The sequence below is a fragment of the Prionailurus viverrinus genome, chromosome C2 (genome assembly GCF_022837055.1).
Source record: "Prionailurus viverrinus isolate Anna chromosome C2, UM_Priviv_1.0, whole genome shotgun sequence".
NCBI lineage: Eukaryota > Metazoa > Chordata > Mammalia > Carnivora > Felidae > Prionailurus > Prionailurus viverrinus.
Window position 1 is genome coordinate 100274539 of NC_062569.1, and position 16776 is coordinate 100291314.

Here is a 16776-nt window from a genome sequence, read left to right on the forward strand (position 1 = left end):
CCAATGGTAATACAACATTATCACTCAAAGTACATAGTTTAATTAAGGGTCACTCTAGGTGTACATTCTGTGAGTTTTGGTAACTGTGCAGATGGCAGGGATCCCCCCATTGTAGTTTCACTCAGAGTAGTTTCATTGTCCTAAAAGTCCTCCAGGCTTCACCTATTCCTCCCTCTCTCCACCCTAACCTCTAACAACCCCTGATCTTTTCACTGTCTCCATAGTTTTGCCTTTTCCAGAATGTCACGTACTTGGAATCATACAGAACGTAGCATTCTCAGTTGGCTTCTTTCACTTAGTAAGATGCATTTAATTTCTTCTGTGTCTTTTCATGTCTTGGCAGCTCATTTCTTGGTAGTGCTAAATAATATTCCCTTGTCCGGATGCACCACAGATAAACCATATATTTTTTGTGTCTATATTTACAGGAGTCCAGTCAGCAGTATACGTCAAAACTGTATATATCATCTTGCCTGTTTTGATTATCTTGGTCATTTTGGGATCTTTTTGCCTTTGGAAAATCGGTGTCTGCAGGTATTGACTGATGTTTTTTCTTCCTCGGCTTTATTGGGCTAGAAGGGGTCAGAAATTGGGAACTGATAGGTGAGATTAATATGCTAACACCAACCTCCCATAATCAAGAAGCACATCCTAAATACGTTAGATTTGGACTACTCTAAATGACAGGGGGGATTTTGCTTGGTCACTTAGGCATGCAAGCACAGTGAATTAGGCCCTTTAGGACAGGATCTTGGGAGAGATAGCATATGCTAAATTTTTACATCAGTAAAGGATTATAATAATATATGTAATAAAATGGAGGTATCACATTTATTCCAGTATATCAAGCTCTGCTGCATAATTTCATCCTCATCCCAGCATCCAGAATTATCTTGTCTACATGTATTAACTAAAAGCAGCATTCTTATTTCTGGTAGTTCAGTTCTGATTTATTTTGAATTCTATCAAAAAATGAATCACACTTGTCAATAGTATACTTTTTTGTTTTCCCATTTTCAATCTAAATAATGATGTTTCCTTCATTGACTCCAGCTTGTTATTTTTTTATAGAAAATACAAATTAAAAAAAAGAGAAGCTAATTCAGTTGCTGAGGAGGTAAGATAATATTAAAAGAATATTTTCAAACGTGTACATCACATGGTCTGAAAATATAGCCACATAGTTTGTAATTTGCATCATTAGTATTTTAATTGGAAAGTAAAAATTCTAAGTTTATGATGCTAATAGTCAGGCATACTTATTTCGTTAATTATCTACCATGTTACTATTTATATGCACCCTAAACCATTTTTTCATTTCAAGAACTATATCTTATAAAACACAGAATGTTTTCCTCATTTAGCCTGTAATCCTAGAAAAACTGAATCGTTCTTTCCTCCCCCATGAAACCATCTCTAATCCTTGACTTCCCTTTCTCAATACCATCATCATTTTCCTCTTACCTGGTCTTAAATCCTATCCTGCTCCAGATTTCACAACTAGTAGCTTACCAAGTCTTTGACCTTCGCCTTTGAAATATCTCTTGTATTACTTCAATTTCTCTCCGTTCCTACTTTCACGCAATCTTTTTCATCTGACACTGAGACCTACATAATCAACACAGTTTTTGATAAAATAATAGAAAAAAGTCTTTCTCTTATGTCCATGTAAGCCCAGAGATACAAATACAAGCACTATTGGTAGAAACTAAAGCTGTGGGGAGCAGTTAGGAAATGATTCTGGCTTTTTTGAGTTGATCTTGACTTTGAGTTCTTTCTTAGGATGAAATGCAGCCCTATGCCAGCTACACAGAGAAGAACAATCCACTTTATGATACCGTGAGCCAGGTGAAGAGGTCTGAGGTGTTACAAAATGAAGCTGATGGGCTGTGTCTCCATACTTCATACATTACTGGAATCTAGCACTAGGTCAAATGAAGAAAGATACAGTACAGCTACCATGTTTATTTTCTTGGTGTTCTACAATGCAAAACCTATTTTGAGATTAGCTTTTCAAAGATTCTGAGAACATAGAGACTTTTAAAGTGTGTGCTTCCATATCCTTACTTATACAATGGATATTTTAGAATGTGAGCTGCTATTAACTAGTCCTTTCAAGAACTGATATCATTACAAAGAAAGCAAATGCTCATGATAAAATATTCTAATTGCTTAAGTACAGTAGATAATGAAAACTGAGTTTCCTCAAGAAAGAACTCTGCAGAAGGAACAACAATCAACAGCTTTTATGTGTCCTCCAGAAAATTTTGTGTACATACATATGCTGAAGGTATGTATGTGTGTACATTTATAAGACTTTACATATATACCCATATCCTTGTCAAGATACATATGGGAACATACCGTGATGCTCTTCTGTACTGATAGAAAGCTATAATATAATAGGTCTTGGAGATCTTTTCCATGAATACAAGCAGAGCTACCTCATTCTTTTTAATAGCTATAAAACATTCCATTGTATGGTTATGTCATAATTTAAATAGCCACAGCCCTAGTGATAGACATTTAGATTGCTTTAAGCTTTGTTTGTATGTTTTGCTGTTATAACCAATACCACATAGAATGTTTCTTATGGATATATCTCTTTATATTTGTTTCAGTATATTTATACAGTAATTTCTCTCAGTGGAATTACCAGGTCAAAAGGGTTTGTGCTATAAACATTGGGGTGCATGTGCCCCTTCGAAATAGCATACCTGTATCCCATGGATAAATACCTAGTAGTGCAATTGCTGGGTCGTAGGGTAGTTTTGTTTTCAATTTTTTGAGGAACCTCCCTACTGTTTTCCAGAGTGGCTGCACCAGCCTGCATTCCCACCAGCAGTACAAAAGAGATCCTCTTTCTCCACATCCTCGCCAACATCTGTTGTTGCCTCAGTTGTTAACGTTAGCCATTCTGACAGGTGTGAGGTGGTATCTCATTGTGGTTTTGATTTGTATTTCCCTGATGATGAGTGATGTTAAGCATTTTTTCATGTGTTGGTTGGCCATCTAGCCAAGGTATGGAAAGAGCCCAAATGTCCATCGATAGATGAATGCATAAAGAAGACGTGGTGTATGTATATATACAATGGAGTATTACTCGGCAATCAAAAAGAATGAAATCTTGCCATTTGCAACTACGTGGATGGAACGGGAAGGTATTATGCTAAGTGAAGTTAGTCAGAGAAAGACAAATATCATGTGACTTCACTCACATGAGGACTTTAAGATACAAAACACATGAACATAAGGGAAAGAAGGCAAAATAATATAAAAACAGGGAGGGGGATGAAAACATAAGAGACTCGTAAATATGGAGAACAAACAGAGGGTTACTGGAGGGGTTGTGGGGGGGGATGGGCTAAATGGGTAAGGGGCATTAAGGAATCTATTCCTGAAATCATTGTTGCACTATATGCTAACTAACTTGGATGTAAATTAAAAAATAAATTAAATACAACTCAAAACAAAACAAAATAAAACAAACAAAAAAAAAGGGTTTGTGCATTTTTTATTGACTGATACATCAAATTGTATCAATTTACTTTCCCCTCAACCGTGTTTGAATGTGTCTTTCCATATACTGTCATTTCCAAGTATGCAAGATTACCACTTCTTGTTTTCAATCAACCAGGTAACTAATGTGATGTAAGATTATAATAAAAATTACACTATTTAACAAAACTGGATTTACGTTTTTCTGTCATGTTTATGGGAAAGAGCATGAATGAGAGCAAACACATGATGAATTAGCTTTCTGAACTCATTTGACGTCAATAGAGATTTTGATAGCTAATGCCTAATAGTTTTGCAGATGTAGTAAATCTAAGTTGACTAGTTTAATGAAGTACATTTTATTGTGAAGTATTTAGCAAATAACGGATGTTCATTGATTATATAAGCAGTTAAATTTACATTTTGAAGAACTTGGGTATCCATAATATTGGTTCATATGCTAAGAGAATACCTAATGGATGACATGACCCTTCCCCTCAATTTTTCTGTGGAACATAGTATTAAGACTGTATATATTTATTGTTTTTAATATTACAAAAAACATTTTTTACTTATGAAAATTTATGAAAAAATCAGTCTGCTTCTCCATAGTAGGAAAAACATTAAAAATTTTCATCATGGTAAAAACTGAAACAAAATTCACCTGTTCTTCAGTTATGCTATTTGAAACACTTATAACAGCTCTTCTGTCACTATTTTTCTCCCTCCAGACATTTTGGCTACACTAGGCTTTATACTTAAAAAGATTTTTACTTTATTTTGGAGGTAAAACTAATGTAACGACATTTGTCACATGATTTTGACCAAACCATTTTGACACCATTTGACTATGCCAAAAACAAAAACAAAAACAAAACCAGTCCATTAAGTTTCCCCATATAAGTATTACCAAGTAGTGCACACAACAGACACCATGACCCTGTCCTTGACCTTTTCTTAATTCTTCATCCATCCCTGGTTGGGAGGAGACTCACAGTTAAATGGGTTCAAAAATATCTCTTTTAATATTACTAAAAAACAAAGCAAAGCAAAATTGTATTTACATCTTAACTTGCTAATGTCAAAACAGTCATGTAAATGACACTTTAAAGACTTCAAGATAGTGTATAATGCTAAATTACATTGTACAGGAAATGATTGTATTAAAGTCTTCCATTACAGGGGTGCTAAATGCGGTTGAACATCAGAATCATGTGAGGAAATACAAAATTATATAGATCACTCAAATGCAGTTTAGATCCGCTGAATCAGAAAAACATGGAAACTAAAACAGGCTCTCCAGGAAGCAGAGGCTGAGATGGAGTTAGGAGCAGTAAAGGTTAATTGGGAGAGAGGGCTTATACCTGTGAAAGATGAAAGGGGCAGGAAGTAGGAGAGGGGAGGCAAAGCCTTCAGCCCCTGCTGCTGATCTGAATCAAACCTGTGAAAGGAAAGGAGAGGGAGCAGGATACAAGGGCCTCAGATCACATACAGAACTGCCAAATTCTTCGCCAAACCCATGAGAAGCCCTGGAGCAAAGATGACTTGTATGAAGTATCTTAAAAGAGCAGGAATGGCCAAACCCTAATGTGCCTTTATGCATAGTCATTGTCTGGGAAGGATATGGCCTCAACTCAAAAGTTGAAATGGAGGAGTGCCTGGGTGGCTCAGTCAGTTGAACATCGGACTTCAGCTCAGGTCATCATCTCCTAGTTCACGAGTTCCAGACCTGCATCAGGCTCTGTGCTGATGGCTCAGAGGCTGGAGCCTGCTTCGGATTCTATGTCTCCCTCTCTATCTGACCCTCCCCCACTCATACTCTGTCTCTCTCTTTCTCAAAAATAAATTAAAACGTTAAAAAAAAAAAAAGCTGAAATGGATCCTGAAGCCATTAACCGCTAGAGACCATCAGCTCATTGCATTCCTTGTGTTTGAATGGTGAGTTCTCTATTGATGGGAAATGTGAACCACTTACCTCCCTGGCTGCCCAGTCCATCTTTTCCAGCTTTCACTGGTTAGTATTTGCCTGGTATGCCATTGACTCTGTATCTTCAAGTTCTCTGTGACATTTTATTTTAGGTATACCTGTTACAAAGAGCTACAGCTTTTTAATAAAGCAGATATGGCTGCTTTTTATTAACTCCGAAATTTTAACTTTTAAGACAAGAATTTAAACCATACACATTTGTTGTAGTTACTTACATATTTGGTCATATTTCTACAGTCTTATATGTCTTATTTCGTATGTTTTTCCCCCTGCCTTGTTTTATTTTTTTCTCTTACTCTGCCTTGCTGGATTGGCTAATATTTTTCCTCCTTTCATACTTTTCCCTTGGTAGTTTAAAAGATATCCATTGTAGTATATGTATTAGTGTTTTTGCTTTATTTCAGAACATCTAAAAACAGCTTTATTGTGGTATAATTGATATAACAATTTGTTAAATTCTGCACATCTTTCAAGGGTACAGTTTGTTAAATTTTGACATAGTTTTACATTTGTGAGCCATCAGCACAATCAAGATAACTTATCCATCACCCCTGAGTTTTCTTATTCTTTGTAATCCTACCCATACTATTTCCCTCTTTCCTCCCCAAACAACCACAGACCTGCTTTCTATAACTATATATTAGTTTGAATTTTATATAAATGTGATCATACAATGTGTACTCCTTTTTGGGGGGGCAGTCCTGGCTTCTTTCACTTATCATAATTATTTGAGAGAAGTTCACACATTAATAATTCTTTTTTTATTACTAAAAATTATGTTTATTACTATTTCATTGTCTGGACATACCACAGTTTATCCATTTACCTGTTGATGGGCATTTGAGTTTTTTCCAGTTTTAGGCTATTACAAATAAAGCTGCAAACATTCTTGTGCAAGTATTTTTGTGGACCTGTACTTCTATTTTCCTGGGTAAAAAGCTATGAAGGGTTTAGTTTTATCATACAGTATGCAGATGTTTAACTTTTAAGGAAATTACCAAATTGGGGCATCTGGATGGCTCAACTGGTTAAGCATCCGACTCTTAGTTTCAGCATAGGTCATGATCTCATGGTTTGTGAGTATGAGCCCCTCATTAGGCTCTGTGCTGACAGTGCAGAGCCCTCTTGGTCTTCCTCCCCCCCTCTGCCCTTCCCCTGCTCATGCATTCTTTCTCTGTCTCAAAGTAAATAAACTAACTACCTAAATAAATAAATAAATAACCAAACTGTTTTCAAAATGATCATACGATTTTACAATCCATGCACCAATGTCCGAGATTTCTAGTTCTTGCATATTTTATCAATACTTGGTATGGTCAGTCATTTTAACTGACATGACAGTACATGTGTATTTCTCTCTCATGACTTTAAAAATGTTTTATTAATGGGGTGCCTGCATGGCTCAGTTGGTTAAGTGTCTGAATCTTGATTTCGGCTCATGTCATGATCTCACTGTTGTGAGATCGAACCCTTGTTGAGCTCATGCTGAGTGTGAAGCCTGCTTAAGATTGTCTCTCCCTCTGCCCCCTCCCCTACTCATGCTCTCTCTCAAAAAAAAAAAAAATGGAGCGCCTGGGCAACTCAATCAGTTAAGCATTTGACTTCGGCTCAGGTCATGCTCTCGCAGTTCATGAGTTCAAGCCCCACGTCGAGCTCTATGCTGACAGCTCAGAGCCTGGAGTCTGCTTCAGATTCTGTGTCACCCTCTCTCTCCGCCCCTTCCCTGCTCTTGTTCTGTCTCTCTTTCTCGCAAAAATAAACATTAAAAAAACTTAAAAATTAAAAAAAGAAAGAAAGAAAAGATTTATTATCAAAGTATAGTTGACATGCAATGTTATTTTAATCTGTGGTTTTAATGCATATATCCCTAAACACTAATGATGACTGTCTTACCATATACCTATGTATCACTCATATATTTTATTTTGTAAGTGCTGAAGTGTTTTTCTCATTTAAAAAAACAGAGTAGTTTGTTTATTGATATTTCTTTGTATTTTTTGAGTAAAAGTCCTTTCATTCTCTTTGCAGTGTTCACTGTCTTTTGAAGAGATGTTTTTGTTGTTGTTTATTTGTTTTGTTTTTAAGAGAAGACTTTTTGCTGAATAATTTATTGAGTTTTTCCTTTATGGAATATGGTTTTGGTATTGCATTTAAGAATTTTTTTTTCTAATTCATAGGTTAAAAGTATTATATTCTAGGGGCGCCTGGGTGGCGCAGTCGGTTGGGCGTCCAACTTCAGCCAGGTCACGATCTCGCGGTCCGTGAGTTCGAGCCCCGCATCGGGCTCTGGGCTGATGGCTCAGAGCCTGGAGCTGTTTCCGATGCTGTGTTTCCCTCTCTCTCTGCCCCTCCCCCATTCATGCTCTGTCTCTCTCTGTCCCAAAAATAAATAAAAGTTGAAAAAAAAATTAAAAAAAAAGTATTATATTCTAGAAGTTTTGCAGTCTTACATTATACATTTAGGTCTATAATCCATTTTAATGGAATTTTTATATATGGTGTGAGATACAGGCTGGAGTTTTTGTTTTGTTTTGTTTTTTTGCATAGTGATATTCATGTGCATATTCCAGCACCACCAAATTACATTTTATCTTTGTCAAAATCATTTGTGCCCATAAATGTGTCTCTATTTATGGACTTTTTATTCTGTTTTGTTGAATAGTGTGTTTATTGTTGTGCCAACATCACACTGTCTTCTAGCTTTGTAGGTCTTAAAATCAGGTAGTGTTGGGGCGCCTGGGTGGCGCAGTCGGTTAAGCGTCCGACTTCAGCCAGGTCACAATCTCACGGTCCGTGAGTTCGAGCCCTGCGTCGGGCTCTGGGCTGGTGGCTCAGAGCCTGGAGCCTGCTTCAGATTCTGTGTCTCCCTCTCTCTCTGCCCCTCCCCCATTCATGCTCTGTCTCTCTCTGTCCCAAAAATAAATAAACGTTGAAAAAAAAAAAATCAGGTAGTGTTAGCTCTCTGACTTTGTTCTTTTGCAAAACTGTTTTGGCTATACTAGGTACTTTTGTTTGTAAATTTCTGCAAAAAAAGACTTTTTGGATTTTCACTGGATTATGTTGAAGTAAACGTCATTTTGAGGAGAATTGATGTGTTCGCAATAATGAGTCTTCCAATCTGCAAACATTGTAGAACTCCCATTTCTTTAGACCTTCTTTCATTTCTCTCTGCAATGCTTTATACTTCAGAGCTTTTATACATCTTGGTCAGGCTTATCCCTAAATACTGTATTTCATACCGTTGGATGCTACTGTAAAGGGTACTAGTTTTTAAATGACAATTTCTGATTGTTCCTCGATATTATATAAAAATACAATTGAGTTTTGTATATTGGCCTTATATATTATACAACCTAGATAAATATACTTAGTGGTTCCAATAGTTTTTGAAGGTTCTATCAGATTTACTCAGAGATGATCATGATCACGACTTATGCAAATGCAGACAGTTTCATTTCTTCCTTTCTCATCGGGATGACTTTTATTTGTTTTCACTTACTGAATAAGAACTGTTTCTTTACTCATGACATTTCTGATACAAAATATGTGGATTTTCTATACCAAGTAATTCTCCAGTTCTCTGTGGACATCAAATGGGTGATCTACAATTCCATTCAATTTTGACACTAATTGTCTAGAATTAGCCCAGACCCCATAGATACAGGCTCGGTACCAAAAGACATTCCCCTACTTCAGATACCAATTGCAAGTGGTGGGTCTCCAGGTTACTCACACTTCTCTCCAACATGGCTACAAATTGAGGGTTCCCATGAGGCCCCTTCCTCCAGGTTTGATAATTTGCTATAATGGCTCACAGAACTCAAGGCAACACTTTATAATTATTACTGGTTTATTATAAAGAATATTAAAATGATACAAAGGAAAGGCCAGATGAAGATGTATACAGTCTGGATCTGAAAAGTTCCCAAGCATAGGGGCTCTGTTGTCCCCATGATGCCTGGGGTGCTTTCACCAAAGCAGAAACCTTCTGAACCCTTTTGTTTAGGATTTTTATACAGGTTCTATTGTGTAGGCATGGTGATTAAATCATTGGTTCTGGAGGTCATGAGATAGGCCTGATGTTGCCAACCCGGTAATCATGTGGTTGCTTCCCCTGGCAAGCAGCCACCATCCTGAAGCTATTCAGAGGCATGTCAAAGTCACTTCAGTAGCATAAACTCAGGTATGTTTGTTTATTTTTTTATTTTTTTTTTTTTAATTTTTTTTTCAACGTTTATTTATTTTTGGGACAGAGAGAGACAGAGCATGAACGGGGGAGGGGCAGAGAGAGTGGGAGACACAGAATCGGAAACAGGCTCCAGGCTCTGAGCCATCAGCCCAGAGCCCGACGCGGGGCTCGAACTCACGGACCGCGAGATCGTGACCTGGCTGAAGTCGGACGCTTAACCGACTGCGCCACCCAGGCGCCCCGAACTCAGGTATGTTTGAAAGGGACTTGTTATGAATAATGAAAGGCACTCCTCTCACCTCCATCATTCAGGAAGTTGCAAGGGTTTTAGGAGCTCTGTGCAAGCAACCAATTTTATATTTCTTATTATCACCCAAGATCGTGCTTACCTATTGCACTGGCTAAACCCTTTAGTGAAAGGTTGGTTAGGAGTAGCGAAAATGGACATCCTTTTCTTAATCATGGTCTTAGGGGAAATCATGCAGACTTTCATCATGAAATACAATGTTAGCTGCTGAATTTTGTTTTGTAGATGCCCTTTATTGGGTAGAAGAGTGTTTCTTCTATTCCTAGTTTCTCAGAGTTTTAAATAGGAATAGATGTTTGATTTTGTAAAAAAGCTTTTTTGTGTGTGTGCCAATTGAGATGATAATTTTTTTTTTTAGCTTTTAATATGGTAATATTGATTTTTTTGAACATTAAATTCAGCTGGAATTTTTGGATAAACCCCACTGGGATATATGTATCATCCTTGATTTACATATTGTTAGATTCTATGTACTACAATTTTCTCCAGTATTTTTGCATCTATGTTCATGAGAGATACTAATTTGTAGTTTTCTAGTAATATTTTCCCTTGTTTTATCTGGTACCAGGGTCATGCTGGTGGTATTGAATGAGTTGGCATAGGGATATGGGCTGATGTTTGTGTCCTTTTGAAATTCAATTCAACCCTCCAATGTAATGTATAGGAAGTTAGGGTTTGGGGTTGTAATTAAATTTAGATGAGATTCTGAGGGTTCCATGATGGGAAAAGTGTCCTTATAAAAAAAGGAGGAGAGAGATGAGCACTCTCTCTACCACTAAGGACACAGTAAAAAGGTAGCTGTCTACAAGCCAGGAGGAGAGATCTTACCAGGAACCAAATTGGCCAGCATCTTGATGTAGGACCTCCCAGCCTCTATAATTGTGAGAAATAAATAACTGTTGCCTAAGCCATCCAGTATATGGTATTTTGTTATAGTATCCTGAGCTTGTTATTATCAGAAGTAATCCATGTATTTTAATTATTTTAGAAGAATTTGTGGATAAATGGGAATATTTTTTGAAATATTGGTTTCGGGGGGGGGGGTCATTGTACTTTACTGATAGTATTGTTGAAGTTGACTGTAGGGAATACTTTGGGAGTAAGTCTTTTGTTCTATGTGGTAACTTTTTAAATTTTTTTTAATTTAATTTTTAATTTTTTTAAATTTACATCCAAATTAGTTAGTGTATAGTGCAACAATGATTTCAGGAGTAGATTCCTTAGTGCCACTTACCCATTTAGCCCATCCCCCTTCCCACAATCCTTCCAGTAACCCTCAGTTTATTCTCCATATTTATGAGTCTCTTCTGTTTTGTCCCCTCCCTGTTTTTATATTATTTTTCTTTCCCTTCCCTTATGTTCATCTGTTTTGTCTCTTAAAGTCCTCATATGAGTGATGTCATGTGATTTTTGTCTTTCTCTGACTAATTTCACTTAGCATAATTTCCTCCAGTTCCATCCACGTAGTTGCAAATGGCAAGATTTCATTCTTTTTGATTGCTGAGTAATACTCCATTATATATATGTGTGTGTGTGTATATATATATATATATATATTATATATATAATATATATATGTGATATATATATATGTATATGTGTATATATATATATATATATATACACCACATCTTCTTTATCTATTCATCCATTGAGGGACATTTGGGCTCTTTCCATACTTTGGCTACTGTTGATAGTGCTGCTATAAACATGGGGGGTGCATGTGTCCCTTTGAAACAGCACACCTGTGTCCCTTGGATAAATGCCTAGTAGTGCAATTGCTGGGTCATAGGGTAGTTATATTTTTAGTTTTTGAGGACCCTTCATACTGTTTTCCAGAGTGGCTGCACCAGCTTGCATTCTCACCAACAATGCAAAAGAGATCCTTTCTCCACATCCTCGCCAACATCTGTTGTTGCCTGAGTTGTTAATGTTAGCCATTCTGACAGGTATAAGGTGATATCTCATTGTGGTTTTGATTTGTATTTCCCTGATGATGAGTGATGTTGAGCATTTTTCATGTGTTGGTTGGCCATCTGGATGTCTTCTTCGGAGAAGTGTCTATTCATGTCTTTTGCCCATTTCTTCACTGGATTATTTGTTTTTTGGGTGTTGAGCTTGATAACTTCTTTATAGATTTTGGATACTAACCCTTTATCTGATGTGTCATTTGCAAATATCTTCTCCCATTCTGTCGGTTGTCTTTTAGTTTTGCTGATTGTTTCCTTCGCTGTGAAGAAGCTTTTTTTTTTGATGATGTCGCAGTAGTTCATTTTTGCTTTTGTTTCCCTTGCCTCCAGAGACGTATTGAGTAAGAAGTTGCTGTGGGCAAGATCAAAGAGGTTTTTGCCTTCTTTCTCCTTGAGGATTTTGATGGCTTCCTGTCTTACATTGAGGTCTTTCATCCATTTTGAGTTTATTTTTGGGTATGGTGTAAGAAAGTGGTCCAGGTTCATTCTTCTGCATGTTGCTGTCCAGTTTCCCAGCAGCATTTGCTGAAGAGAGTGTCTTTATTCCATTGGCTATTCTTTCCTGTTTTGTCAAAGATTAGTTGGCCCTAAGTTTGTGGGTCCATTTCTGGGTTCTCTATTCTGTTCCATTGATCTGAGTGTCTGTTCTTATGCCAATACCATACTATCTTGAAGATTACATCTTTGTAGTACGTCTTGAAATCCAGGAGTGTGATGCCTCCAGCTTCGGTTTCATTTTTCAAGATTGCTTTGACTATTCGTGTTCTTTTCTGGTTCCATACAAATTTTAGGATTATTTGCTCTAGCTCTGTGAAGAATGCTGGTGTTATTTTTATAGGTATTGCATTGAATATGTAGATTGTTTTGGGTAGTATCGACACTTTAACAATATTTGTTCTTCCTATCCAGGAGCATGGAATCTTTTTCCATTTTTTTTTGTGTCTTCTTCAATTTCTTTCATAAGCTTTCTATAGTTTTCAGCGTATAGATTTTTTCACCTCTTTCATTAGATTTATTCCTAGGTATTTTATGGGTTTTGGTGCAAATGTAAATGGGATCGATTCCTTGATTTCTCTTTCTGTCACTTCATTGTTGGTGTATAGGAATGCAACTGATTTCTGTGTGTTGATTTTATATCCTGCAAGTTTGCTGAATTCATGAATCACTTCTAGCAGTTTTTGGTGGAACCTTTTGGGTTTTCCATATAGAGAATCATGTCATCTGTGAAGAGTGAAAGTTTGACCTCCTCCTTGCCAATTTGGATGCCATTTATTTCTTTGTGTCATATGATTGCAGAGGCTAAGACTTCCAATACTATGTTGAGTAACAGTGGCAAGAGTGGACATCCCTGTCTTGTTTCTGACCTTAGGGGGAAAGCTCTCAGTTATTCCCCATTGAGGATGATATTAGCATTGGGTCGTTCATATATGGCTTTTACGAGCTTGAGATATGCTCCTTCTATCCCTAATTTCTTGAGGGTTTTGTCAAGAAAGGATGCTGTATTTTGTCAAATGCTTTCTCTGCATCTATTGAGAAGATCATGTGATTCTTGTCCTTTCTTTTATTGATGTGATGAGTCACATTAATTGTTTTGAGGATATTGAACCAGCCCTACATCACAGGTATAAATCCCACTTGGTCGTGGTGAATAATTTTTTTAATGTATTGTTGGATCCGGTTGGCTAATATCTTGTTGAGGATTTTTGCATCCATGTTCATCAGGGAAATTGGTCTATAGTTCTCCTTTTTAGTGGGGTCTCTATTTGGTTTTGGAATCAAGGTAATGCTGGTTTCATAGAATGAGTTTGGAAGTTTTCCTTCGAGTTCTATTTTTTGGAACAGCTTCAAGAGAATAGGTGTTAACTCTTCCTTAAATGTTTGGTAGAATTCCCCTGGAAAGCCATCTGGCCCTGGACTCGTTTTTTGGCAGATTTTTGATTACTAATTTGATTTCTTTACTGGTTATGGGTCTGTTCAAATGTTCTATTTCTTCCTGTTTCAGTTTGGTAGTGTATATGTTTCTAGGAATTTGTCCATGTCTTCCCGATTGCCCATTTTATTGGCATATAATTACTCATAATATTCTCTTATTATTGTTTTTGTTTCTGTTGTGTTGGTTGTGATCTCTCCTCTTTCATCCTTGATTTTATTTATTTGGGTCCTTTCCTTTCTCTTTTTGATCAAACTGGCTAGTGGTTTGTCAATTTTCTTAATTCTTTCAAAGAACCAGCTTCTGGTTTCATTGATCTGTTCTACTGTTTTTTGTTTCTTGGTTTTTTTTTTTTTTTTGGTTTTGAAAGCATTAATTTCTGCTCTAATCTTTATTATTTCCTGTCTTCTTCTGGTTTTGGGTTTTATTTGCTGTTCTTTTTCCAGCTCCTTAAGGCATAAGGTTAGGTTGTGTATCTGAGATCTTTCTTCCTTCTTTAGGAAGGCCTGGATTGCTATATACTTTCCTCTAATGACTGCCTTTGCTGTGTCCCAGAGGTTTTGGGTTGTGTTATCATTTTCATTGACTTTCATATACTTTTTAATTTCCCCTTTAACTGCTTGGTTAGCCCATTCATTCTTTAGTAGGATGTTCTTCAGTCTCCAGGTTATTTGTTACCTTTCCAAATTTTTTCTTGTGGTTGATTTTGAGTTTCATAGCATTGTGGTCTGAAAATATGCACGGTATGATCTTGATCTTTTTGTACTTACTTAGGGCTGATTTGTGTCCCAGTATATGATCTATCCTGGAGAACATATCATGTGCACTGGAGAAGAATGTATATTCTGCTGCTTTAGGATGAAATGTTCTGAATATATCTGGTAAGTCCATCTGGTCCAGTGTGTCAATCAAGGCCATTGTTTCCTTGTTGATTTTTTGATTAGATGATATGTCCATTGCTGTGTGGGGTGTTGAAGTCTCCTACTATTATGGCATTACTATCAATGAGTTTATGTTTGCAATTAATTGGTTTACATATGTGGTTGTTCTCACATTTGGAGCATAAATGTTTACAATTGTTATGTATTCTTGGTGGATAGACCCCCTGATTATGATATAGTGCCCTTCTGCATCTTTTGATACAGTCTTTATTTTAAAGTCTAGATTATCTGATGTAAGTATGGCTACTCCAGCTTTCTTTTGTTGACAATTAGCATGATAGATGGTTTCCATCCCCTTATTTTCAATGTGAAGGTGTCTTTAGGTCTAAAGTGGATCTCTGGTAAACAGCATATAGATGGATCTTGTTTTCTTATCCATTCTGTTATCCTATGTCTTTCGATTGGAGCATTGATTCCATTGATGTTTAGAGTGAATACTGAAAGATATGAATTTATTGCCATTATGATGCTTGTAGAGTTGCAGTTTCTGGTGGTGTTCTCTGGTCCTTTCTAATCTTTTGTTGCTTTTGGTATTTATTTGTATACATATATATATATATATATATATATATATATACATATGTATATGTGCATGTATTTGTGTGTGTATATATATATATATATTTGTATATATACATATACATTTGTATATATATACACATATGTATATGTATATGTATTTGTATATATATATTTGTATATATATACATTTGTGTATATACACATATGTATATGTATTTGTGTGTATATATATATATATATTTTTTTTTTCATTTCTTCTCCTCTCAGAGAGTCCCCATTAAAATTTCTTGCAGGGCTTGTTTTGTGGTCACAAACTCCTTTAATTTTTGTTTGTCTGGGAAACTTTTTATCTCTCCTTCTATTTTGAATGACAGCCTTGCTGGATAAAGAATTCTTGGCTGCATATTTTTCTGATTCAGCACACTGAATATATCCTGCCACTTCTTTCTGGCCTGCAAAGTTTTTCTGGATGGGTCTGCTGCAAACCTGATCTGTCTTCCCTTGTAGGTTAGGGACTTTTTTTCCCTTGCTGCTTTCATGATTCTCTCCTTGCCTAAGTATTTTGTGAATTTGACTATGATATGCCTTGTTGATGGTCAGTTTTTGTTGAATCTAATGGGAGGCCTCTGTGCTTCCTGGATTTTGATGTCTGTGTCTTTCCCCAGGTTAGGAAAGTTTTCTGCTATGATTTGCTCATGTAACCCTTCTACCCCTATTTCTCTCTCTTCTTCTTCTGGGACCCCTATGATTCTGATGTTGTTCATTTTTAATGAGTCACTGATTTCTCTAATTCTTAAATCGTGCTCTTTTGCCTCCATCTCCCTCTTTTTTTTTCTGCTTCATTATTTTCTACAAGTTTGTCCTCTATATTGCTGATTCTCTGTTCTGCCTTATCCATCCTTGCTGCCATGGCATCCATCTATGATTGCAGCTCAGTTATATCATTTTTAATTTCATTATGACTATTTTTTACTTCTTTTATCTCTGTAGAAAGGGATTCTAATCTATTTTTTACTCCAGCTAGTATTTTTATTATCATGATTCTAAATTCTGGTTCAGACGTCTTGTTTGTATCTGTGTTGGTTAAATCCCTGGCTGTCGTTTCTTTGTGCTCTTTCTTTTGAGGTGAATTCCTTCGTTTTATCATTTTGAAGGGAGAAAAGGCATTAATGAGGTAGAAAAATTAAAATTAAAAACTTAAAATTAAGAAAAATATTAAAATTAAAAAATTAAAAACACACACACTCAAAAATAGAATAAATAATGCTAGTTCCTAGGTGTGTTTTGGTCTGGGTGTTGAAATTGGTTTGACAGATCAGAGAAAAAAGGGGGGGGGAAGGAAATCCTTCGAGATTTTGAGAAAATGAATACACTGAAGTAGACTAAAATGAGATGATGGGAGTAAAATAGAATTTGAAAAAAATTTACACAA

General features: G+C 36.3%; 1 protein-coding gene across 4 annotated transcripts in view; it reads left to right on the forward strand.

Moving 5' to 3' along the window:
- The window catches only part of LOC125175599 (cell surface glycoprotein CD200 receptor 1-like), a 146860-nt gene that overhangs the window by 24288 nt on the left and 105796 nt on the right, over positions 1–16776 (forward strand). For 2 of the 4 annotated variants that reach the window (XM_047876301.1, XM_047876302.1), the window contains 3 exons: positions 429–534; positions 1072–1117; positions 1783–2763. The exons of 1 other annotated variant lie outside the window; for it this stretch is intronic. In XM_047876301.1, the coding sequence (XP_047732257.1) occupies positions 429–534; positions 1072–1117; positions 1783–1923 (293 nt within the window). In that variant the 3' untranslated portion in view covers positions 1924–2763. Of the gene's footprint in view, positions 1–428; positions 535–1071; positions 1118–1782; positions 2764–2812; positions 2872–16776 lie in introns of those variants that run through there. One more of the 4 variants, XR_007155892.1, reaches the window with a different exon arrangement.